The 25,486-nt window shown below is 47.1% G+C and overlaps 1 protein-coding gene across 1 annotated transcript in view; it reads right to left on the bottom strand.

The window, feature by feature from the left end:
- Positions 1-24,748, bottom strand: part of KIAA2012 — a 115,554-nt gene extending 90,806 nt beyond the window's left edge. The window contains exons 1-4 of the mRNA XM_084778671.1: positions 24,340-24,748; positions 22,221-22,487; positions 5,396-5,555; positions 1,808-1,963 (exon numbers count right to left, since the gene is read on the bottom strand). Of these exons, the coding sequence (XP_084634797.1) occupies positions 1,808-1,963; positions 5,396-5,555; positions 22,221-22,487; positions 24,340-24,423 (667 nt within the window). The 5' untranslated portion in view covers positions 24,424-24,748. The remainder of the gene's footprint in view (positions 1-1,807; positions 1,964-5,395; positions 5,556-22,220; positions 22,488-24,339) is intronic.
- Between the last annotated feature and the right edge of the window lie 738 nt (positions 24,749-25,486).

The following is a 25,486-nucleotide window of genomic DNA, read 5'->3' as shown; positions in this document are numbered from 1 at the left end:
TGGGATTAATGGCCTGTGCTTTATTTTAACTCTTGATTCTTTATAATCTTAGTGTTTGAACAGGTTCCCTCACTGACTGAGAAACTCTCCATCTTGGCTAACTGGCCAGCAAGCCCTGGGATTTTACCAGCCTCCGTCCCTAAATGCTGGAGTTCCAAATACTCATGAACATACTTAGCTTTTTGTTTTTATTTATTTTTTATTTTTTAAATTATTATTATTATTTTTTTGAGACAGGGTCTCTCTGTGTTAGCCTTGGCTATCCTGGACTCGCTTTGTAGACCAGGCTGGCCTCGAACTCGCAGTGATCCACCTGCCTCTGCCTCCCGAGTGCTCATACTTAGCTTTTAACTGGGCGCTGGGGATTTAAACTTAGGTCCTCTTGCCATCACAGCAGATGCTTTTACTCACTGAGCCATCTGTCTCCCCAACCCTCCTGTGATTTTTCACAGAAGTCCATGACAGTGGGGGGGGGGGTGGAGGTTGGATGAAGATACCGGGGCTCCCACTTTATAGATGAGTAAACTGAGGAGACAGGGAGCAGAGCTTGGCTAACTGCTCATTGCTGGGGACCTGAGCCTTACAACCAGGTAATTTCCTATGTATTTAAAAAAAAAAAAAAGCAGGGCGTGGTGGCGCACATCTTTAATCCCAGCACTTGGGAGGCAGAGGCAGATGGATCGCTGTGAGTTTGAGGCCAGCCTGGACTACAACAGTGATCCAGGAAAGCCAGGATTGTTACACAGAGAAACCCTGTATAAATAAATAAATAAATAAATAAATAAATAAATAAATAAGAAATAAAAGTCAAACAGAGGGATGTTAAGGGGAAACGAAATTTAAACCAACGAAAATACTGGCATCCAAGGTTCAGCCTCTGAGCACCATGTAATTCTTTAACATTGATTGTTTTTGCCCTGTGATCGCCAGCAATTGGCCATTGCAATTAGTAATTATGCTGGGAAAAAATATCTAGTGGGGTCTGTAATTAACATTTATTGAGCCCTTGCTGTGTGCCAGGGACTGCACTATGGCCTTGAACTCCCACATACAGTCCTATGAAGTGTATGCGGTATTTGGCGACTCAGTTTTATAAATGAGGAAGCTGAGGCTCAGAGAGCTCAGATGGCTTTGAGTCCCAGGTTGTTACCGTACGCCCTAGTCGGCCCTGACTCTGTTTTCTGTGTGATAGTAGATGGTGTCAGTGAAGTCACTGATCCCACAGTGGTGAAGTCCTGATACCCCTCCCCAGGGGGTCTGCCTGCCTCTGCCTCCTGACTGAGTGCTGGCATTAAAGGCATGCACCACTTTTTTTTTGGCATTTGAAACTTTATTTTAAGCTGTTAAAAAATAACCCAAGTATCTGTGAACTGAACCAGTCATGAAATCAAGAGGTCCGGGCTGGGGAGAAGGGCTCAGTCAGTGGTTAATGTGCCAGACATGTAAGTGTCAGGACCAGAGTTTGAATTCCCAGAAATCACTTAAACGCTGTGTGGAGACGACAACCCGCTTAGAGGCCAGCCTCAGAGAATAGGGATTCCTAGGGTAAGTTGGTTAGCCAGAGTGCCATATCAACGAGCTCTGGGTTTGATTGAGAAACCTGCCTCAGTGGATACATTGGAAGAGTCATGTAGAGTGATTCCCAACATTAGCCTCAGACTTCAGCACACCTGCACACACATGTGCATGAGCACCCATACTCCCCCCAACATATGTGCCCCTACACAATCAACCATGCATATACACATGCACATCCCAGCACACATACACATGAAAAATGAAGAAAAAAAAAAACCCCAGCAGTTACCTTGTTCATAAGATGGTCTCTGTTGAATCCAAAATGAAGGGATGACAGGCAGAAGGTGGTATTTTGGGGGTACACCTGAAAGATCCTGCTGTGGCCTGAGATTCTTGGGCACCCCAAGCTGACTGTCCTGGAGCAACACAGAATCCTTGATGTGTCCTGGGGGACAGGTCGCGAGTTATTGATGTCATCAAGTATGGGAGCCAGCCTAGAGTTCTAGAGAACACTGCAAGTCCCCCCACTTGTAGTAGCCTTGGCTTTGAACAGACATCAAAGGGGACAATTAGAAGGTGAGAAGGGTTGGGAGGCTCAGATGGAATGCACGGAAGGATGTGTCACGTGCCTTGGGTGCTTCTGGACCGCTTGAGCCCTTAGCCCTATGTCACCATTCCCAGGAACGAGGTCCTTGTTGGGGGGAAAAAACCAAACCAAACCCAAAACCACAGCTGCTTCCTAGTGCTGACTAGCCAGCTCACTGGTTTTGCTTCAGAAAGAGAGAGCTAATGGTAGCAGGTGTGTCTCACTTGCTTCTGCAGCAGTTCTTGAGGTCTCGCTAAGGACCCGCCCTCTGCTAGGCCACAGGGCAGATGCAGGAGAACTAGGCATGGATTCCTCACAGCTGTTTGGAGCGATGGATCTCTCTGCACTCAACTCTGTAGCTCTGAGTGTCAGTGTGACTGTGAGGTCAGAAGGCCAGAAGCTCATTTAGTGGCTGGGATTGTTAGAAAAGTCTTTGTAGTCAATTTAGGCGTGTCTGTGCAGTTTAGATTAGACATTTTGTACGTTTGTTTATATATATGTATATCTGTGTGTGTGTGTGCGCACACACATGTAGGTTATGAAACTAAAAGGGGCTTCATGAGAGGGCAGGAAGATATCTTGAGAGAGGTGAAAAATAGAGAGGGCAATGGATCCATGTAGCGGGCAGAGAGGGGACTAACTCTAAAGGAAGACGGATGACAGGCAGCCGGGCAGGGGAGGAAGGAGACCACGCGCCAACACAGTGGTTCTCAACCTGTGAGTCACGACCCCTTTGAAGGCCCTGAAGGGTCCTTTTCACAGGGACCCCATACCAGATATTTACATTATGATTTGTAACAGTAGCAAAATTACAGTTATGAAATAGCAATGAAAATAATTCTGTGGTTGGGGGTCTCCACAATATGGGGAACTGTATTAAAGGGTGGCAGTGTTAGGAAGGTTGAGGGCCACTGCTCTAATGACATATGTATGAAGGCATTCTGATGAAAGCCATTACTTTGCATACTGACATAAATGTTAATTTTTAAAACTTTAAAAATTATTCATACACACACACATATATTTGCTAACTTGGAGGAAAGTTGAATACAAGTATTAAAATGCTAGAGGGATGGATTTTTTTTTTCCAAGACAGGTCTTAATTATTACTTGCCCCCCAAACTCCTGGCAATCCTCCTGCCTTACCCTCCATAGCACTGGGAATCTAGATCTGGACCAGCATGCTTAACCATACCATGGGCTTTTTTTCTTTAATTATTTTTATTTTAATGTGCATTGCTGTTTTGGTTGAATGTGTGTCTGTGTGAGGGTGTTGAGTCCCCTGGAACTGGCGTTACAGACTCAGACTGTTGTGAGCTGCCATGTTGGTGCTGGGAATTGAACCCGGGTCCTCTGGAAGAACACCCAGTGCTCTTAACCTCTGAGCCATCTCTCCAGCCCCATATATATATATTTTTTTATTTTATACAAATGCTCTATTTGCCATGTACACCTATTTGACAGAAGAGGACACCAGATCACATTATAGATGATTATGAGCCACCAGGTGGTTGCTGGGAATTGAACTCAGGTCCTTTGGAAGAACAGCTAGTGCTCTTAACCTCTGAGCCATCTCTCCAGATCAATTAAAAAACAACCTTTTAAGGCTGGGCATGGTGGCCTCATGCCTTTAATCCCAGCACTCAGGCTGAAGCAGAAGGATGCCTATGAGTTTGATGCTAGCCTGGTCTACATAGCAATTTCCAGGCTAGCCAGGGATATATGTAAAACCCTGTTTCTAAACGCAAAACAAACACACAAGCAAACAACCTTTAGGAAGGAAAAAAAAAAAGAGAGAGAGAAGAAACAAGCTTTAAGTGTGGGGTGGATTCACCATGACAGGGCAGGAAACCGTGACAAGAGGACATCACTACTAATGTCACACAGTGAGCGCACTCTGAAATGGGAGGGGGAGGTGTTGGCGTCTCACAATTGCTACTCCAGCTTGTGGGCCTTTAAAGGAGTGGCTTTAGCAAGGAGCTATGGTGAGGGCCCCACACATAGAAGGTAGTGAACCTTTTCTGAGGCCACACGTGCTAGGTAGAGGATGTCATGGATGGGGCTGAGATCTCTTTGTCCTTGTTTAAACGGTGTTAACCTTTCTTGAGGGTATTAGCCCAGGCTGGGGGACCGTAGTCTGCTCTGCCTTGGCCCCATCCACCTTTTTGGTTGAGAAGCTCTCTCTCTCTCTCTCTCTCTCTCTCTCTCTCTCTCTCTCTCTCTCACACACACACACACACACACACACACACACACACACACACACACACACACACACACACGGTGAGTAAATAGAACTTCCTGTAACCATGCAACACTGCCTTGAAAGTAAACCCAGTGGCCAGACAAGCCCACACGGTTCATTCTGTTTCAAGCCACCACTTCCTGGGCAAGGAGCTGCTTTCTCTCCATTCCCAGGTACACCCACAAAACAAGAGGCAAGCCAGAATTCTCTGGTCCTGTTGGTGCTGGAGGAGCGGGCAGCAGCAGAGGCCCTGGCCCATCCTACCGCCCACCTCTCATCCCCAGCAGTTTGCCAAATAAAACACAGAATGTCCAAGTAAGTTTAAGTTTCAGATAAACAATGAATACTTTTTTAGTAGAAATATGTCCCAAATATTGTGATTTTTTTTCACTGTTTGGGTGGGTGTAGTGTGTCGAATCTAGTGATTCGAATTCCCACTTCAGGCTTCCAAAAGTCTGCAGAGTGCATTTGGGGTTTCTCTCAGCCAGAGGGGTGTTCATCTCACTCAGGAGGGGACTGTGCCATTTTAAAGAGGACCCGAGATGACCTCAGACAGGGAACTTGGGAATTCTGGGAAGAGTGTGGGGCTGTGTGGATGCAGGAAATATCTGCCTTCTGGACCCAGCTCTACTTCCGGCTGGCTGACCTTGGACAAATGAATACTTTTGTGTCTTTCGACCTCCTTTTTGTTTTGTCTTGTCTTGTGAACAACAACAACAACAACAAAAACAAAAAACAAAAAACCACAAGATGGGTTTAAGATGGAAGATCTCCAAGGCCTCCGCCTGGAGCAGGTTGAGAAGCAAGTTCTAGACTTGGGTAAGGATGAGCCGCTTGAGCAGGGACAGGTACTTAGGTGGTCCTTTCCGCAAATGTCAGGAAGATAAAAGACACTAGGCTGGGGTGGAGACTGTGGACTCGGCCATAGTGCAGAACTGGACCTTAAACCCTGGAGCTTCAGGCACCAATGGGAAACACACCTTCACATCAGTTTGGGAGGTGGAGGAGACTGGGGTTCACTCCCTCCCTCTCGTTTTCCCGCTGACCTGCACACTGCAGCCTGTACATGGTGTTGGGGGGCCATGTCCGCAGAAGGCCTCGGAGGTATCTCTTGGCCGAATAGCCGGGCTGGATCCGACGTTGGGTCTGGCTCTCTGGCTTGCTTCGGAAGTAGAGGTAAGGTTGCCGGGCTCTGTCCTGCTCTCTCTGTGGAGACACCAATCAGGAAACAGCCCATCACCTGGGCCCTGAGACGTGTCCTGATGCAGGCCAGTCAGGCCAATCCTCATCAGCAGTCTAGAGACTCCCAGAAGGCACCCGGAAGGCACCAAGAACGGATGCCTTGGCTGGTAAACACAGCCCGAAGGCCCAGAGAGTAAGCGCTGGCAGGCTCCTGAAGACACACAGTCAGAGGGGAAGGAGAAATGACAAGTGCCAGACCCCATCTTGAGCTAGAGCATTAGGAAAGAATAAAGCCCGGAAGAATCGCTTCAGCTGTGGAAATCCTGTCAGCCCCTTCAAAACGGCCCGATACAGCGGAAAGTGTGCCTGCCGCGGCCCAGCACTCAGCGTTCTTCATATGAAAACCGAGGCAAGACAAAGCCTGTCCATGTGCACAGGGAGCCCAGCATTTGAGAAGATTTGACGGTGTTGCGTTTCATATCAGCTGAGAGAATTTTCTGTGACTCTTTCTTCCAAGAGCAGCCCCTCAGTGCAAGACATGTGGGGGAAAAAAGATACACAACATCCAACGCTTGACCTGGGATTCGTATTGTATAGCGAGCCTTTGCCTCATTGTAATCTGGTAAGGTGGGCAGAGTTTAAGTGATGCAGAGATGATTGATAAAGCCCACGAACAGCCAGGTGGCAGCGGCACATGTCTTTAATCTCAGCATTCAGCGGGGAGGCAGAGGCTGGCTGGCCTCTGGGAGTTCAAGGTCAGCCTGCTCTACAGAGCAGAGTTCCAGGACAGTGCACTACACAGAGAAAGGGGTGGTGGTGGCGGTGGCGGCTGCGGCGGCGGCAGCGGCGGCAGGGAGGGTCCAGGAATAACACACACACACACACACACACACACACACACACACACACACACACACACACACACAAAGGTGGCAGACATTACTAATTGATCATGGCATTCATGATTGCTGACGGAACATGATCTCAGAATCCAGGCTCTTAAAATTAATTTTTTAGATTTGTTTACCTTATTTTATATAAGTGAGTGTTTTGCCTGATGTATGTAAGTGTGCCCTGTGTGTATCTCATCCCTGCTGAGGTCAGAAAAGGACTTCGGATACCCTGAAATGGGGCTTATAGATGGTTGTGAGCTACGATGTGGGTGCTGGGAACGAAAGCCAGGTCCTCTACAGGAATAACGAATGCTCTAAAATGCCGGGCCACCTCTCCAGCCCCCCTTAATTTTTTTTAAACGAAGACAAAATTTATATATAACAAGCAAAGAGCTCAGATTTTTAGTTTAATGAAAGTTGACAACTATATATGCCTTTGTAACCGCCGTGGAAAATAAAATGCAGACTATTCTCATCTGCTCAGCACGTTTCCTAAGCCACTTCCTCAGCGTCTTCCCTCTACCCACCAGATAATCATAGTTCTGCTTTCTAAACCCATTTATATAAATGGCCACACACACACACACACACACACACACACACACACACACACACTGATGCTCCATCCATGAGAGTGACCACAGTGTTCCAGTGAGAACTGGTATATGAGAGTATTGAGGCACTACGCCTTAGGTAAGCAGTTCCCACAAGGCCGCAAAGCAGTCTGGGAAGGTGGAGGGTATCTTAGCCATTTATTGCTCCTGGGACAATATCTGAGCTTGGGGAATTTATGAAGCATCGAGGTTTGGCCAGGTGATGGTGCACACACCTTTAATCCCAGCACTCTGGAGACGGAGGCAGGAGGATCTCTGAGTTTGAGGCCAATCTGGTCTTCAGAGAGAGTGCCAGAGCCCGGCGTGGTGGCACACGCCTTTAATCAGCACTCAGGAGGCAGAGGCAGGCAGACCGCTGTGAGTTCGGGGCCAGTCTGGTCTACAAAGCAAGTCTAGGACAGCCAAGGCTACACAGAGAAACCCTGTCTTGAAAAATCAAAAACAAAACAAAACAAAACAAAATACAACAACAACAACCGCCCCCCCCCCAGAGAGAGAGAAAGAGAGAGAGAGAGAGAGAGAGAGAGAGAGAGAGAGAGAGAGAGAGAGAGAGAGAGCGCGCCAAGACAGCCAAGGCTACACAGAAAAACAAACAAAGCATCAAAAAAGAATAGAGGTTTTTTGTTTCCTACAGGTCTAGGTTGTCCAACGTAGAGGAGATTATACACTCGTCACAAAAGAGAGCCAGGCATGGGGCTGGGGTAGGGGCTGGACTTAACCCTTTAATCAGGAGCTGACACCCTTGGTAATTAGTCCCGTCTCGTTGATAATTACACTAATTCATTTATGTGGGCAGAACCCTCGGTGTTCAAATCGTCCCTTAAAGGTCCCACCCTGAGTGCTGTGTTTGGGGTTAAGTGTCTCACGTGGGAACCTTGGCTATATTTAAACCACTACAGAGCGTGTGTGCCCCGTAGTGGCTCAGCTGGCTGGCCCCGGAGTCAGACTGAGCTCAAAGCTTTAGGCTCCTCACTGGCGCAAAGCCTGGTGCTCCCTAAGAACAGACCATCTCGTCAGTGGGCCAGCACTTAGCTCCACGGACCAGCTTGATAATGGAACAAAAGATGGTTTGAAGCAGGCGCCTCATCGAATGTTCTGGAGAATAAGAGCTGTGAGACTACAGTCCAGCGTGGTCATGCTTGTTAGGATTCAGCAAAAGGCGATTTGACGGCTAACACAACGAGAAAGAAAGTGCGTTAGCTCACATATGGGGGTGGGGGGTGCGGAGTTTATTTCAGAGGTTCAATGACTCCTAAGTTCCACAGGCAGTGAGAACCTTTGTACCTCTGAGAAGTCTTTCACTTCAGTCTCACACACGTGCTGAGCCTCAGTAACGGGCACAGGAGATGTGAAGCGAGAGCAGAAGGCCCAGCATTATCAGGCCCGGAGCTAAAAGAGAAAGCCCGGGACAGTCTGAGCCCAGATGTCCGGTCAGGGTGTCAGCCTTCGCGGTTCATTCTGCCTCTGGGCTTCGTGGGCAAGTCGGAGCCTCCCCAAAGTGGGGCTAAGAGGATGTTAGGAGTGGGAAGTTGGTGAATTTGGAGTCACATGGCCTACAAGAATTAGATTCCGGAGGTCCCAGAAAGACATCGTTTGGGAGTCAATAACTAAGTAGACGCAGTTCTGCCCCCTGCTGCACCATGTCTCAGCCACCCAGGTCATATAAACTCATCAGCAAGAAAGTAATTCTTGTCGTTTACGGCTCCCCACGGTCCATCCTGTAGATTGAACCTAGTGTCTCACACATGCTAGGCACGTGCTCTACTACCAACCAACATCCCTAGCTTCCCCCTACACCCCCTTTTTTTTTGTCTTGAGATGGGATTTCATTTTAATTGTCCAGGCAGGCTTTGAACTTGGGATCTTCCTGCCTCAGGCTCACGAATGGAGTGCAACTTCAAGCCTATGTTATCAGGCTCTCTCAGGGTGTGTGTGTGTGTGTGTGTGTGTGTGTGTGTGTGTGTGTGTGTAAATGTGTGTGAATGTGTGTGCATGTATGTCTACGTGTGTCTGTATATGTGCATGCGTTTGTGTATGTGCATGTGAGTCTTTGTGTCCGTGTGTGTCAGTATATTTGTATGTGTATGTGCATGTCTATGTGTGTACATTTATGTGTGTGTGCATGTTTTCCACATATGTGTCTGTACACATGCGTGTTTTGCTCAGCAGAAAGAGTAACAAGCCAAGAAGGAGTAAGCGTATTCTAGACTTCTAGCAGGTAGTCAGCAATATTAGCCTTTTTCCTTCGCCTTGCTCAGGGTGGGGCCTACAGCAACTGCGAAATGCTTCTTCCTTATGCTGCTGTTTACCAACAGACTCCCAATTCATTTTGATTTCTGCTGTTAACTGAGCCCATTTCCCAGAATCCCTTGCATTTTGAAGTGACTGCACTGCCCAGGTCTGGACAAAGAGATTGGATAGGAGGCTCTTGAGAGCTTCTGGAAGATCCTGTCTTCCTCAAAGAAGGGATAGACACGTCAGACTGGTGTGCTGGTGACTTTCTTTTTGCTTTGAGCCAAGGTGTGATCTCTGGACCTATGGGGCCACTAGACAGAGGACCCGCTGCAAGCGACTTAGCATCTCACTTCTTCTCTGTAGCCATTTGCTTCAGCTGCTTCTTCTCTGAGTGTTCCTGTCTCAGCCTCTTTGGGTGCTATATGTCTGGACAAGACCTCCGTGCAGCCCTTGTGTACCGGTATTTCCAAGGTATCAGCGAGAGCTTTGCTGGGCTGCTTGCTCAAGGTGCAAGGGGTTGCCAAGACCAGCCAGGGAAGGCCTTGCCTTGGAACCTGGACTCCTTACATGTTGCCTTTGAAAGCTGATCTTGGCCACTGTATTCGTTTCCTGTGGCTGCTATAACAACTCACGCACAAGGAGCGACTCAGCTGACACTCAGCTAACAATGGATTATCTTACACTTCTTCAAGCAGTTTAGAAGTTTGAAATGGGTCTCAGTGAACCGATACCGAGGGGCGGCCAGGCCTGTGTACTGTTGGAGATCTCTGGAAAGCTGTTTCCCTGAAGCCTTTTCTAGCTTCTAAAGAGCCGTGTATTCCTTGGCTTATGTGGGCCCCTCTTCCAGGCCAGCAACGTTTGGATGGGGTCCCTTCTCGTGCTGTGGTCTCTCTGGCTCTCCCTTCTCAGTCCCTCTATTTCAAGAATCCTCATAAGTACGTTGGCCCCACAGGAAAATCCAGAATAATCTACAGGTGTGTTGTTGTTGGTAGTGTTTTTTGTTTTTACTTTTTTCCTGGACTCACTTTGTAGGCCAGGCTGGATAATCTACAGTTTTAAGCCCAGCAAGGTACTGTAATCCCAGAGCACAGAAGGTAGGGCCAGGAAGACTGTGCATTTAAGAGCAGCCTGAACTCTATGATGAGACCCTGTCTCAAAACAAAACAAAACAAAACAAAACAAAACAAAACAAAACAAAACAAAACAAGGGCCGGGGTGGAACTCAATGGTAGAGTACTTGATGAGCATATCCAAGACTGGATTCAGTCCTCAGCAAAGAGAAAAAAAATCAAAGCAAACTCCATCCGATTAGCAGTCTCCAATTCTGTCTGCAACCTCAATCCCTCCCCTGCAACATAACAGGCTCTAGAGATTAGGAAAAAGACATCCTGGTTTGGTTGTGTGTGTGTGTGTGTGTGTGTGTGTGTGTGTGTGTGTGTACATGTGTTCCTGTGTTGGCTTTTTTTTTTTTTTTGACAACCCCAGTTTCTTTTTTCCTCTTGTTTTGGTTTTTGGTTTTTCAAGACAGGGTTTCTCCGTGTAGCTTTGGTTGTCCTGGACTCACTTTGTAGACCAGGCTGGCCTCGAACTCACAGAGATCCACCTGCCTCTGCCTCCCGGGTGCTGGGATTAAAGCCACCACCTCCATTAAGCCCCAGTTTCTTTAAGGTCTTCTTAAGTTTCTCTTGGTCATTTCTTGAGTGACAGCTGTGAAAGTTATTTAATAAGCCTCCTCATTGGATGAACAGGGGCACAGAGAAGAGCAGCACAGCCGAGGAGGCTGGTTAGGGTTGGAGACATTTTCATGTTCCCAGTCCGCAGAATGTGAGTGGAAAGAAAGCAAAAACACAGAGCAACGAGTTAGAGTAACCACAACCTCCTGGGCACGCGCCTTCCTTATGTATAACGAGTGCGGAAAGACTGAAAGAAAAATATTAAAATGCTAGCAAGAGCAACATTACATGGCTGGGCACAAGAATACACAGCATTCTGTTTTTTTCTTTTTCTTTTAAAAAAATACAATCAAAATTCTAGCCATATGGTTAGTTTATACCTACAAAGAGGGAAAGTTTAAAAATTAACTAACTTTATTGCATCTGCCCTCCCTCATCTCTCCCATATTTTCCTAAGGCCTCTTTCCCCAGGAGCATCTTCCATCGAACCATCCACTGAGAGGTTACTTGAGAACAGAGAGGAAGACAGAAGGGAGCCAGGGAGGGAGTTTCTGGAAGAGGGAAACAAACAAGACAGCAGGAGGCTGCCTGTGTTGCAGTGGGCTCAGCCTGTTCAGCCTGCCTTGGCTTTGCCCCGTCAACCCAGGCTCCATTTGAGACAAGTAATTAGTATGCACAGAGCAGCCTGTTAGCCACCCTCCACCTTTAATGAGAGGCTTGCTCTGACAGGCTGCTTTTTCCATGTCTACCAGGCCTAGGAAGACAGAAGGGTGAAGCAGACTCCCAGACCTGTGCCTCCTTGCATCTGTAGTGCCGTCCACCCGTCCCAGCCCAGAGGGGAGGCTGTGGTTAAGGCTTGTATGCCCTCTAAGGGTGACAGGGCCCCAGAGCCCCCTCAGGAAGGCCAAACTGCAGAGAGAGTGGCTCAGCTTCTGGGTGCAGAAGTCCACAGGGGGTGAAGAGAGGTGCCCAGAAAGAACAGGGCTGGTAGGCAAAGCCCTCCCTCCACACTTCAGCCTTCACCAGATTCTCCAAAAATATTTTGCAGCCAAGAATTTATGCCTGGCTGATTCCCTGAGTTTCCCTCTGCTCGCTCTGGGCTCCTGCTCACCAGTGCCTGTTTCTCTTATTTTCACCACAAGATTCCATTTAAATTCCTCCTCCTCTTCCTCCTCCTCCTCCTCCTCCTCCTCCTCCTCCTCCTCCAAGAAGCTACTCTGGACTCTCTCAGAGGCAGCCACAGTGGGAAGACGCTAAGAGCACAGACAACAAAGGTACAATTAGATAAATGAGATTACACCAGACTCAGAAGCTCCAGCACAGAAAACCAACAGAGCGGAAAAGCCTGCAGAACTGAATGTTTTAAATAAAGAATTTCTTCTGACAAAGGATTACCAGTCAGAATATAGAAGGAACTCAGAAAAGTTAATAAAAATCCAATTTTAAAATGGGCAGTTTATACAGACCCTTCTCAAAAGAAATCTGAACGGTCAGGAGACTTGTGAGAAAAAATGCTTAGTGCCGTTAGCAGTAGAACTTCAATGAGAGATGCCTCACCCCAATTAGAAAGGCTATTATTAGCCGTCGTGGTGGCCCATGCCTGTAATTCCCGCAGAGGCAGGAAGATCTGAGTTCTAGGCCACCTTGGTCTATAAAGCAAATCCAGGACAGCCAAGTCTACACAGAGGAAACACTATCTTGAAAAAGGAAAAAGAAGGAGGAGGAGGAGGAAGAGACGGAGAAGAAAAGAAAAGCTATTATTACAAAGAATAAAAAGGCTTGGAGATTTAGCTCAGTGGTAGAGTGCTTGCCTAGTAAGCGCAAGGCCCTGGGTTTGGTCCAGCTCTGAAAAACAAAACAAAAAAACAAAAGAATAAAAAGGGCCAGGGAAATTGTTCAGGGGGCAAAAGTGTTTGATGCAAAGCTTGATGTGCTGAGTTCAATCCTTGGGACCTACATGGTAGGAGGAGGGAACTTACTCCAAAAAGTTGTCTTCTGATTTACACACACACACACACACACACACACACACACACACACACACACACACACACACACACACACACAAACGTCTGGGGATGTGGCTTAGTTACTAGAGTGTTTGATAGCCCACCTGAAGTCCTAGGTCCTATCCTCAGCTACATAAACCATCATGTGCTTGCCTGGCTGCCCGAAAGCTAGGGCACTCTAGAGATGGGAGCCAGAGGGTCAGAAGTTCAAGGTCACTCTCAGCTACATGGTTAGTTTGAGATCAGATACAAGATCTGGTCTTTGAAAAAGGACAAAAATGATCAGATAGCAAATACTGGTGAGATCTGGGGCAAAGGGGACTCTTACCACTGTTGTCGAGGGCGTGAGTCAGCATCTCCGCTGTGGAGAAAAGGATGGGGACCCCTCTACCCCACCTCCCTGAAAACAGATCCACCACATCATCTGTCCATCAAAGTCACTACCCGAAGAAAATAAAACCACCATTCCTGCACATCCATAGCTAAGATAGAGACTCTTGCTAGGTGTCCATCAGTGGGTGGACAGGTGAGTTCTTTCTCCCGTGTGTTGGGAGCAGAGCACAAAGGCCTTCGTACCCACAGATCTCCAGTGAAACTAAGAATGTTAAGCACACAGGGTTTTCCCTTCAAAGGAATGGATGTAAACCCCGTTCTTCCATCCGGAAGGCTGAGAGTTGGAGGTGGTTAGCAGCCTGGCGGTCTGTGTTAGCTGTTGAGCCAGGCCCAGAGGTGGTTAGTAATCTAAAGGACCTCAATGCTATCTGTATGCTGTTGTTTCTGGCTTTGGGTTTTGAGATAGAATTACTATGCTGCCCAGGCTGGTCTTGAACTTGTGGCTTTAAAAGATCTTCTTGCCTCGGCTAACTGGGTATGTGGACTGTAGATGCAGGCCACTGCATGGCTTAATAAGAGCTCTAAGACAGTGGCTGGAGAGATGACTCAGTGGTTAAGAGCCCTTTTGTTTTGTTTTTCAAGACAGGGTTTCTCTGTGTAGCTTTGACTGTCCTGGACTCACTTTGTAGACCAGGCTGGCCTCGAACTCTCAGAGATCCACCTGCCTCTGCCTCCCGAGTGCTGGGATTAACAGTGTGCTCCACCACGCCCCGAGGTTAAGAGCACTTTTAATAAACCTGTAGTCATGACTAATATCTAGAGCACCCCAGTTCAGTTCCCAGCACCCATATGGCAGCTCACAACTGTCTGGAACAGTTTCGGGGGGGGGGGGGTCCAATGCCCTCTTCTGGCCCTCTGCTTGCAAGCAGTACACAGACATACATGCCAGTAAAACAACCATACTAATAAAAATAATTTTAAAATTATATAAAAGAGAGGCTTTGGGCCATGTTTAAGGGAAGCTGGATAGAATGGGGACTGTGAGGCGTGTCCGTTCGGATGTTAAATGCGGTGCAACCTCTCCTGGTCTCATCAGCGCACAGTTCATCAGCATATCGAGTTATCACATGGTGCCCCGTAAATATATACAATGAAAATCAAACAATAATACAGCAGCCACACACACACACACACACACACACACACACACACACACACACACACACCCTTTAATTGTTCCACAGTGTTGTACTCTAGCTTGTCTCAAAGACTGCCTGTGTCAAGTGTCATTTGGGCACTATTAGCTTTCTTCACCAGTCCGTGGACTCCTCTTGGGTGGAGGCTGTGGCTCCTCACGACACCACTGGCTGACACCACTGGCAATGAATATGCTCGCCTGACCACTATTTGTGGGGTGTCTTCTGTCTTAGACATTGTCCTCGGAGCTGGTTGGTTAGCTGTTAGCTCAGCTGAATGGGGGCAGACCCAATATCTTCAGAGCTGACTCCCTCAGCCCCAGTTTTGGAAATTTTTTAAAAGTATGGAAATAAATGGTAGTAATGGTTGTACAACAATGTGAATGCGCTTAATAGCAGTATATTGTGCACATAAAAATGATAAAATAATATCTATATATGTGTATATATATATATATATATATATATATATATATATGTTGCTTTATCTGCATGTACACCTGCACACCAGAAGAGTACATCAAATCACATTATAGATAGTTGTGAGCCACCATGTGGCTGCTAGGAGTTGAACTCAGGTCCTCTGGAAGAGCAGACAGTACTCTTAGCCACTGAGCTATCTCTCCAGCCAATTTGTGTACACTTTAACACACACACTACAAGCCTTATAAATGAGAATTAAGTAAGGCTACAACATAATTAGAGTAATAACGGGTGTAATCATAAGCTCTAGGCGTTAGTCATCATTATAAATATTCTTCAGAACCAGGGAGATGGCTCAGCATAAAGGTGTTGTTAGCAGTGCAAGCCTGAAACCCATGTAAAAAATCTGGATGCAGGCCAGGCATGGTGGCGCACGCCTCTAATCCCAGCACTCGGGAGGCAGAGGCAGGTGGATCTCTGTGTGAGTTCAAGGCCAGCTTGATCTACAGAGTGAGTTTCAGGACAGCCAAGGCTACACAGAGAAACCCTGTCTCGAAAACAAAACAAAACAAAACAACAAAACAACAACAACAACAACAACAACAGGATGCAGTGCTGTGCGTTTGTAATCCTGGCACTCCTGTGATGAGCTGGGAGCATATCTGGATGCTGTTGAGCCAGTTAGGCTAGAGTAAGAGGCACATCAGCAGGAGAAACAGGAAGGATGCTGGGTTACCAAGGCAGAAGAGGAGAACTGACTTCCAAAATTTGTCCTCTGATTTCTTCACATGTTCCATGATGTGCATGTACTCACATAGTAAATGAGAAAGAAAAATTAAAATGAAAAAGTAAATAAATAGTCTCTATTAGCTCTACAAGGGAACCAATAGATGAAAAATATAAAAACAAGAGTCCACTGGACCATGCATATAGCATAAAAATGTTTTCTGTAATCCAGTTAGATTGTAATGAAAATCTGATTCATTTCCATAGAATTGTGAATGGTTTGTGTAAGGAATGTGCTGGAAGACTCTCAGATCTCCTCCCTCTCCCCTCCACTCTTCTCTTTCATCTGTCTGTCTGTCTGTCTGTCTGTATCCGTCTTTCTGCTTCTCTGTCTCTTTGCTGCCTCTCTCGACCCTCTCCGTCTCTCCACCGTCCCCCTCTCTCATAGTGCCAGGGGGATTGGGGTGCAAACTCTGGATCTCACACGTGCAGGGCAAGTACGAGCTGGGCCCCTCCCCCTGCAGCCCCAGCTCTGCTTCCTACACATATTGCTAGAAATGCGGAGACTCATCTCTCCTCTGAGGGGTGTAGTGTCTAGAGGTTGAGCTGAGCCTGAGAACAAATCGTCTAAGCTCCCATTCCAGTTGCGTAGCTTGGATGTGTAATTTGGGGTAAATTATTTAGTTTCAAGTCTGATTTTTTTTCTTACAAAGCAAAGGTAAAGCTAGCACCCCATCATAGGCTTGCTCAGGTGAAGTGACATTTGGTCCACAAGATGCCCGTTACAGTTAACATTCAGAAAGCATTCGTCTGAGTTGGGGGGGATAACTTGGTTGGTAAGTACTTGCCAAAAGTACTAAAGCAAGCAACTCTGTTTGTTTATTTTTTTGAGACAGGGTTTCTCTGTGTAGCCCTGGCTGTTCTGGAACTCATTCTGTAGACCAGGCTGGCCTCGAACTCAGAGATCTGCTTGTATCTGCCTCCGGAGCGTTGGGATTACAGACATGCACCACCATGCCTGGCTAAAGCAGGCATTTAAAAAGTATTGATAGATTCACAAAATGTTAAAACCATAAGAGTGAGAAAGAAAAAAAAAACAATTTGAAAATTAATACACTTGACAATTTTAGAAACTCTTTGGGATATTCTGTTGTGCCTCAAGACTGTAGCCACATTTTCATTTAAAAATTGCCCCGAATTATAGCTATCTGGGTTTACAGCAAAGTGACTGCTAAATATGGAGATGTTGAATGAATGAAAGCCCTTGAGAGTGGTTTTCACTGTGAGAGTGTTGAGACTTCCCTTGGCTTAAAACAAAATAAAACAAAAAGCAAGAGAAGGCCCCGGTGTGCCTGCAGAGGCCTGAGAGCTCTGAGGTCAATTGTCTTTTCACTTGACATTGATCCTTGCTCTTTAGGAAGCTGGGTCATCAGGAAAACTGCTAAGGGGATCCAGAGATGTCACTGCATGCTTGCCCTCAGACTGGCACACAACCAGAGGTGCTGTGCACACGCACATGACCCCTAAGCCCCTGTGCTAAACTCTAGATCTGTATGGGGTCTTGATTATTGGAATTGCGATTCTTGGCCCAGCCAGTATAGACATTCACTAAGTGTCCCTACCATAAAGGTGTCACCGTCCACCTCCTCGTTTGGGCTCTTTAACATTGAGTGTGGTCTTTTTTTTTTTTTTTAACTACCGGTCTCCTTTATTTAGACAAAGACAGTGTGACCCGGAGGAAGATGGCGTGGCTAACGGTGGATTCCATTTCTATAGTTTGCTGTATTTTACTTTTCTTGTTTGTTGTTTTTGTTTTTTGAGATAGGGATCGTGTGTGTGTGTGTGTGTGTGTGTGTGTGTGTGTGTGTGTGTGTGTGTAGATTTGGCTGTCCTAGAATTAGCTCTGTAGACCAGGTTGGCCTTGAACTCACAGAGATCCACCTTTCTCTGCATCCTGAGTGCTGGGATTACAGGTGTGCACCACTACTACCCTGAAATATTTTTATTTTTTATTTGTGTATATGTGTGAGTATGGGTGCCTGCAGTGTTCAAAGGAGACCCACTGGACCCCCTAGAGCTGGAATTACAGAATGTAGAGAGTTGTCTGACCTGCAGGCTGGAAACAAAACTTAGTCCTCTGAAAGAGCAGCCAGCACTCTTAAGCACTAAGCCAAACATTAGTAATTTTTTTACTTATATATGGATACTATTTTATAATCTCCCTTCTCTCTCTCTCTCTCTCTCTCTCTCTCTCTCTCTCTCTCTCTCTCTCTCTCTCTCTCACACACACACACACACACATCTGTCTGTCTATCTGTCTATCTATCTATCTATCTATCTATCTATCTATCTATCTATCTATCATCTCTCGAGACACAGGGCTTTTCTGTGTAAGCCCTGGCTGTCCTGGAACTCTCTCTGTAGACCAGGCTATCCTCGAACTCAGAAATCTATCTGCCTCTGCCTCCCAAATGTTGGGACTGAAGGTGTGCACCACCATGCATGGATGTAATCTACTTTTAAAAGGACACTGAATATTTTTTCATGTGATTTGTGATTAATACATTGTTTATTGCCTGCCCAGAATCTGTTACATGGTTGTACTGTAATTCACTTAATCAATATTCCATTGTGAGACATTTAGTTTCCAGTGTTCTGCATAGTGATAGATATGGTGCTCTTGTAGTAAACATTTAGGGCATATCTCGGCTTCATTTCTAAGGAGCTTCTAAAAGCCAAATGCTGAGCCAAAGGATATCAACCCTTTTTAGGCTTTGCCAAAATGTCCCCCAGAAAGGTCACGTTACTTTTCAGTTTGAATGATTGAGACTGTTTCCCTATAGGCTTTTGGAAGTGGGTGTTAGGCTCCTGGGTTTGTGGAGTCTATAGCTCTCCTTCTGGGAGCTCACCTCTGTTGAAGTATGCATCTCACGCAATCCTAGGTTTCTTGACTTGTTTCCCTTGTAAAACCTACAATACTGTTTCCTAGTCTTTTTTGGGGGGAGGGGTGGATTTTCAAGACAGGGTTTCTCTGGGTAGCCCTGGCTGTCTTAGCTTTATAGACCAGGCTGGCCTTGCATTCACAGAGAGCCGCCTGCCTCTGCCTCCTGAGTGCTGAGAGTAAGGGCGTGCGCCAGGCCCCGCTTCCTAATCTTAAATGTCTGCCTTAAATTCCAAGTCCTCTCTCCACATCTTCCCTCCCAGCCATTTGGAGTTGGTCTATACCGCTGTATCCTACAGCTTTGAGTCCTTACTAGACACAGGTACTGGAGGGTGAGACCTCCCCTCCTCTATGGAGCCCAAATGTCACCAAAGACAGAGACAGAGTTGTCTCTGCTGGAACAATCGATTTTATAAATTAGTAAATTTCCTGCCTATCCCCCCACCCCCCACCCCCCCACACAAAGTAGCCATATGGATAGGCAGTTCAAGGGTGTGGAAAAGATTCTCTGTCTGGGAAGTGAGTTATTCCAGCCAGGGAAAACAAAAACCACTTTAATTATTTAAATATAGAAGGGGTGCAGCAAGATGGCTCAGCAGGTAGAAAGGGGTGCTTGCTACCAAGCCTGGTGACCTCATTTTTGGGGGGGGGCGGTTCAAGACAGGGTTTCTCTTTGTAGCCTTGGCTGTCCTGGACTCACTTTGTAGACCAGGCTGGCCTTGAACTCACAGCGATTCGCCTGCTTCTGCCTCCCGAGTGCTGGGATTAAAGGCGTGCGCCACCATGCCCAGCTGCCTGGCAACCTTTGATGACCTGAGTTTGATCCCTGGAACCCACATGGTGGGAGGAAGTTGTCCTCTGAGCTCCACACTTATGACACGGCATGTATGTCCTCTCAGATGGACAGACAGACAGACAGACAGACAAAGAAATAAACAAATGTTGACGACAGAAGGAATATAGTTTAGGGTATTGTTTACACAGGTGATTGGAGTGTGTGGAAGTCAAATACATATTGAGATAATACTGAGATCTGCAATCTTGGTGCGTTGATTCCACCCCATTCTAGAGACCAAGAGAAGAACGGGGTCAAGGGTCATCCAGAAGAGCCTGGGACCAGTGTGGGCCTGCCTGCTGGAAGCTGGACCACGGAGGTTAGGTTGTACAGGTGTTTCTTGTCAACTGGGATGGAATGGAAGGCAGGTGGCTTCTCTGGATTTTCCCTTCTTCTCCACCCCCCCCCTCCAAGTCTCCTCTCCGTGTACCCTATTGACAAACAGCTTATTAACAAAGATGTTTCTGGAATTCTATGGAGCCTGTGGTCAACCCCATGAACACAGCAGTGCAAGGGAAAGGTGTGGAAAACAAACTGGCCAGGCACAATGGTTTCTAGAGTCCTTTCAAGTTCATAGACAGTAGGTTATCCATGCTAGCGGTGGAGAGGCACACAGTAGGCTATCCATGCTAGTGGTGGAGAGGCACCCAGTAGGCTATCCATGCTAGTGGTGCAGAGGCACATAGTAGGCTATCCATGCTAGCAGTGGAGAGGCACATAGTAGGATATCCATGCTAGTGGTATGGAGGCACACAGTAGGCTATCCATGCTAGCAGTGGAGAGGCACACAGTAGGATATCCATGCTAGTGGTATGGAGGCACACAGTAGGCTATCCATGCTAGCAGTGGAGAAGCACACAGTAGGATATCCATGCTAGTGGTATGGAGGCACACAGTAGGATATCCATGCTAGCGGTGGAGAGGCACACAGACCCAGGTTTGAATCCTCTGCCAGTCACTGACCTCAGGAAGTCACACAACTCCTTTAAAGCTTCAGTTTCCTGTTTCGTAAAAGGGCCCGTATGGTGCTGGAGCAGAATGATCAAGTGCTGGAGGCTAGCCTGGGCTACACAATGAAACCCTGTCTTTAAAAGATGGCTAGCCGGGGATAAGGAAGGTTGCCGAGAAAAACTGCACTTCATAGGAGCATGGAGGAGGGTCAAATTAAACAATAGCTTAAAGTAACAGTAAACATTTGACAAGTGTTCCCCTGTCATTCAAGAATTTACTCAGGATTTCATGGTAAAGGGCAGCGGGGTGATTGGTCAAGAGGCTTTCGTTTTGCCTGTGGCAGATCTGTGACTCAGGTGCCTGATAATCAACACGTGAAAACACTGAAAGCGCGCACAGCCAGTTGACACAGTGCCTGTCCTAGAGGACATATTATCCCGTTGGATGCTCAAGGAGACTGACCTTTCAACACATCATGGGATGGGGATGTTTGCGAGGGAGGAAGCCAGGTGTGTTTCTGCCCAGAGACGTGGGAGACTTTGTGAGATGACACGCTGTGTTTTGACGGATGTGTAGGAGTTATCCAGAGGCACACACAAAAGTATTGTTGAAAAAGGAGCTGTCGGGGTGAGCTAGTGTAGGCATAAGGTTATTGTGTAATTCAAATGCCGATTTCTGTACCCCCAGCCCCATATCTGGTTGCCAGCCTTGTTCTGAGAATCTCCTGTCTCAATGTTGTGTAAATGCTATTCCCCAGTTGTCTGCTGATATGCCAATAAAGCAATTTACGGCTAACTGCTGAGCAGGGGAGAGAATAGGACTGGATTTCCTGCCAGCCAGGGGAGGAGTTAGAGGATGAAGTGGAGGATTCAGGTGTGGGCAGAGGCGCAGGAGAGAGCAGGAGAGAAGAGCTGGATCAGGAAAGTCACAAAGTGCAAGCATCTCTGGGGCTTATGTTGGGAGGAATCCAGATTAGCCTAGAGGATTAAAAATTGAGTGATAACTGGTCAGTTATTGTGTTGTGAAGCTTGTTTACCAAAAACATAATAGAGTCTCAGTTCTTTGAGTGATAGCCGGGTTAAGGGAGAAACTGAGAAACAAACACAGTTCTGTAAAAAATAACCATAACAAGGTAGTCTGTGGGTTAGATCTGAGGGGTCCATCATTGAGGTAGAGTGTGTGTGTGAAAAAGTGGGGTATAGGGCGAGACATGGAAGAGAGAGCCAGTGTGTGAAGGACCCAGTGTCAAAGCTAAAGCTTTATTAGAACTGAGAGACTTTGAAACTAGGGAGTAACCCAGCTACCATCTCTAATCTAGAATTTCACCGAAGGACATATCTTCCCAGCCTGTCTTGGGACTGATGCATGTGGTTGTATTATAGAAAGCAGAAGGCCAAGTGCACGTCTCAACACGCCAGTCTGTATGAACCAGAAGAGAGCAGAGTTTCTCCTTAATAGTAAAACACAGAATGGGAAAAGTAAGTAACTTCTGCTGCTGCCAAAAGGCTCAAGGTAAATATTTAAAGCATTCTTATTTCTACGAGCTGGGGACATCAGAGGTGGATGGTGATGCTTGTGGTTGTGGACCTGGGTTTCGAGGGTTCTGATTCCGCTCTTGATGTGTTTTGTGTCACTAACTAAAAGAGAAGTGTGAACTGGTAATATTCAAGTCTTCTTGCTTTTGGCATTTCCCCCATATATGACATGTGGGCCTTAGGATGGTAGTTCTCAGCACACAGGGCAAGATGACAGAAGTGGAGACCTGTGAGTTCCGTGCCTTCCCTCCCTCAGGACCAAGAAGTTACATCCAAAGCTGGGATTGCATTAATGAGCACACGCCACCATCTTTCCCAAACCCACCTTTCTCCTTCCGTATGCCAAGATGGCTTCTCTGAGGTCTTGGAGCGTGCGCAGTTCAAGGTCTGGCTTCTTCCTGTGATCTCCTCTCGTCTCTCTGGGTGGCCATGGGGACAAGGCTAGCCCTTCTGAGTAGAGGATCAGTGCCCCCTTCCTTGTGCTGAAGGTCTTAGGAAGAAGGAGGCTCCAGGGGTTCTGGCTGGCACTGTCCCCATCCTGGGCCTTGCTTACCAGGACGTAGTCTTCCGGGGACTTCCAGTTCAAATAGTCCTTTAATGAAAGGAAATGCCTCGATTGAGACACTGTGGAGGATCCTCCTACAGCAAATACTGTGTAAAGATTTTTGGCTTTCTAAAACTGTTTGTTTATGTGCGCACATGCGTGCACATGTGCCGGGTGCATGTACAGAGGTCAGAGGGTAATATGTAGGCAAGCCAGTTTTTTTTGCTTTCCCCCTTAGGGCTTGAGGGAACCACACTTAGGTTGTCAGTTTGAGTGGCAAGTGCTTTTACTGAGCCATCTCACTGCTCACCTCCTCTCTCTTCTCTTCAGTTGCTAATTTTTCTCTGAGTGACCTTTAACAATTAGGAGTAGAGTCTCTGCCTGTAGTGTGGCAGGCCTTTAATGCCAGCAGAGACAGATGGAGCTTTGTGAGCTTGAGGCCAGCCAGGTAGGTCTAGATATCTATCCGAGACAGCCAGGGCAACAAAGAGAGACCCTGACTCAAAAAACAAAACAAGACAAGACAAAAACAAAACAAAACATGGGCTTGGAGAACCACCTGAGTGGTTAAAAATACTTGTTACTCTTCCAGAAGACCTAAGTTCAGGCCCCCGAACTCACATCAGGCAGTTCACAACTATCTGTAACTCTAGCTCCAGAGGAGCCACTGCCTCTGGCCTCTGCAGGTACCTGAACTCATGTGTACACACCCATATGCAAACACACACATGCATACACACACACACACACACTCATGCACATATATACACATACACATATACACACATATATGTGCACATACATAAACACACATACACACATACATAACTGGTACATATATACTCACATACACACAAACACATGGACACACATACACACACATACTCACATACATACCCACACACCCATATACACACACATACACATTCACACAAACTCACACCTATGCTCACACACACACACACACACACACACACACACACACACACACACACAGAAACCGACACAATAGCAAAAATTAGTAGAACCTAGTACACAAATCCATTTTATTCCACACAACTTTCAGAAGGGCTGGGCCTGACTAGAGGCTTTCAGTAGAGCACTGTGTGGGCCACAACTCTGTGGAACGCTGCCTAATTTGGCTACTTGGGAGCTTATAAAGTGGCTATATAGTCAGTCCGTAAGTGTACGCCATGGGCCACTGGAGTCCTTTGAAGCTTTATATATCTTTTAAAGCAGTAGAGGTCCAATATTATGTCAAACTACCATGGTGATGGAGATCTCTGACCTGTGGATTTGCAAAGCACCCCGATGTGTTTATTGTTTCTGGCAATCCTCAAGGAGCAAAACTCGAGCACAACAAGGTGATTTTTGCCACCTCTTGAAAAATCTTCTAAAATGAGATTTGTTTTGGCCTCCATTAAATATAAATACTGGTGGGTTGAAGTCCACAACATTCCAAAAAAGCTATCGAGAGGCACAAACACACACACACACACACACACACACACACACACACACACACAGAGCGTTTCAACCACTGAGCATGGCTCCTCGAAGCCAGCAGCTGTCAGCGCTCCTAAACGCCAGGTGCAAAGTCTGATCTTGGACCAAATGTCTCGTCTCCAGACAACCTAGATGCTCCTTCAGGCTCGAGCAGAGGCAGCAGGAAGCAAGTGTGAGGGAGGCAGACTGTCCCCTGGCAATTCTGGGCAGGGGGGTGGGGGTGGGGGTGGGGGAAGGGGGGGGGAATCAGGCAAACAGAGGGAAGATCTACCAGTGACCCGCACCATCTTGGGTCCAACACTCACTAAAATACAGCTTGAAAAGACAGAGCAGGCCTCCCCATCTTCAGAATGTGCCCTCCACCCCGCCCCCACGCCCCAGCTCTAAGACTCACCTCTGGTTCAAAGTAGACTTCCAGCTTTTGTTTTTTCTGGACCAACTTCCCATGTCCTCGGCTCAGGAGAGAGAGGGTGAACATGTTTCCCTGTCGGCTCTCTCTCTCTCAAGGGCAGTTCATCTCAGTTTTGAAGGCTGAGAACTGGTCACACCTCAGGGTTTCCAGAGCTAAACAGCAAACCGAAGGAGACCAGGAACACAGGGCCTTTTGTGAACTACACTCCCTCTCACACAGCAGTCGGGTAACAGCCACCAGCCACACAGTTTAGACAGAGCGCATCTTTGTGGGGGAGAAAAACCAAACGGTAAGGCCTGGCTCCTCAGACAGCAGGCAGGCTGTGTTAGGCCTGGCTCCTCAGACAGCAGGCAGGCTGTGGACACTCTGCTCCTCTGAGCCCTTGTTGTCTTTGAGATCTGGTTGCCCTGCTACAGGCTGCGGGCGTGCATCTACAAATCTGGGCCAAGGCACCATCCTTCTCATTGTGAGTGGAGGTTGTTTCCGGTTGCTGTGGCAGCACAGGGAAATGAAGTTTAACCCAGGAAGGCAGAGGAGGCTGAAGACTCTGCTAACTCACTGGCTGGGGATGGGGGTGGGCGTGGGAGCTGTCCACTGGACGTATCAGGAGGTGGGGTGGGAGGCTGTGTTGATGTGTTGTTGTTGTTGTTGTTATTGTTTTTTGCCCCTGATGTGTGCTCATCTTGCTTTTAGCAAGTGTCTTCCCCTTTCTCCTGACACATGAGGCTGTCACTGTCAAGTATTAACAGACTCCATCTGTGTCCATCTGTGACATTTCCCTTGGCTGTGGCTTCCTTTTACTAATGACTGTGTGCCCGAGCGACGACTGGGAGACATTGGGAAGCTCTGGCTTCCATTGCATACCCGGTTCTCAATGGGGGACATCTTAGTTGTCAACACACACACAGACACACACAGACACACACACAAACACACATACACACACACACACACACCAATATGACCATACCACTTTGGTGCCTAGGATGTCAAATGTCTTGCAAGGTGTGACTGTCTTGCATAATGCAGTATCCCTCAGCATCGTGTTATGAACTTACCCACTTGCTTCTCTTTGGTGGTGACCCTGAGTGAACACAAGGTCCCGTAGGGGCAGGAAGTGGTTAGGCTC

This window comes from Acomys minous (genome assembly GCF_964271855.1).
Source record: "Acomys minous genome assembly, chromosome: 4".
In the NCBI taxonomy this organism is placed as follows: domain Eukaryota; kingdom Metazoa; phylum Chordata; class Mammalia; order Rodentia; family Muridae; genus Acomys; species Acomys minous.
Note: the sequence above shows the minus strand (reverse complement) of the source record. Positions and strands in the feature narration are given on the sequence as shown.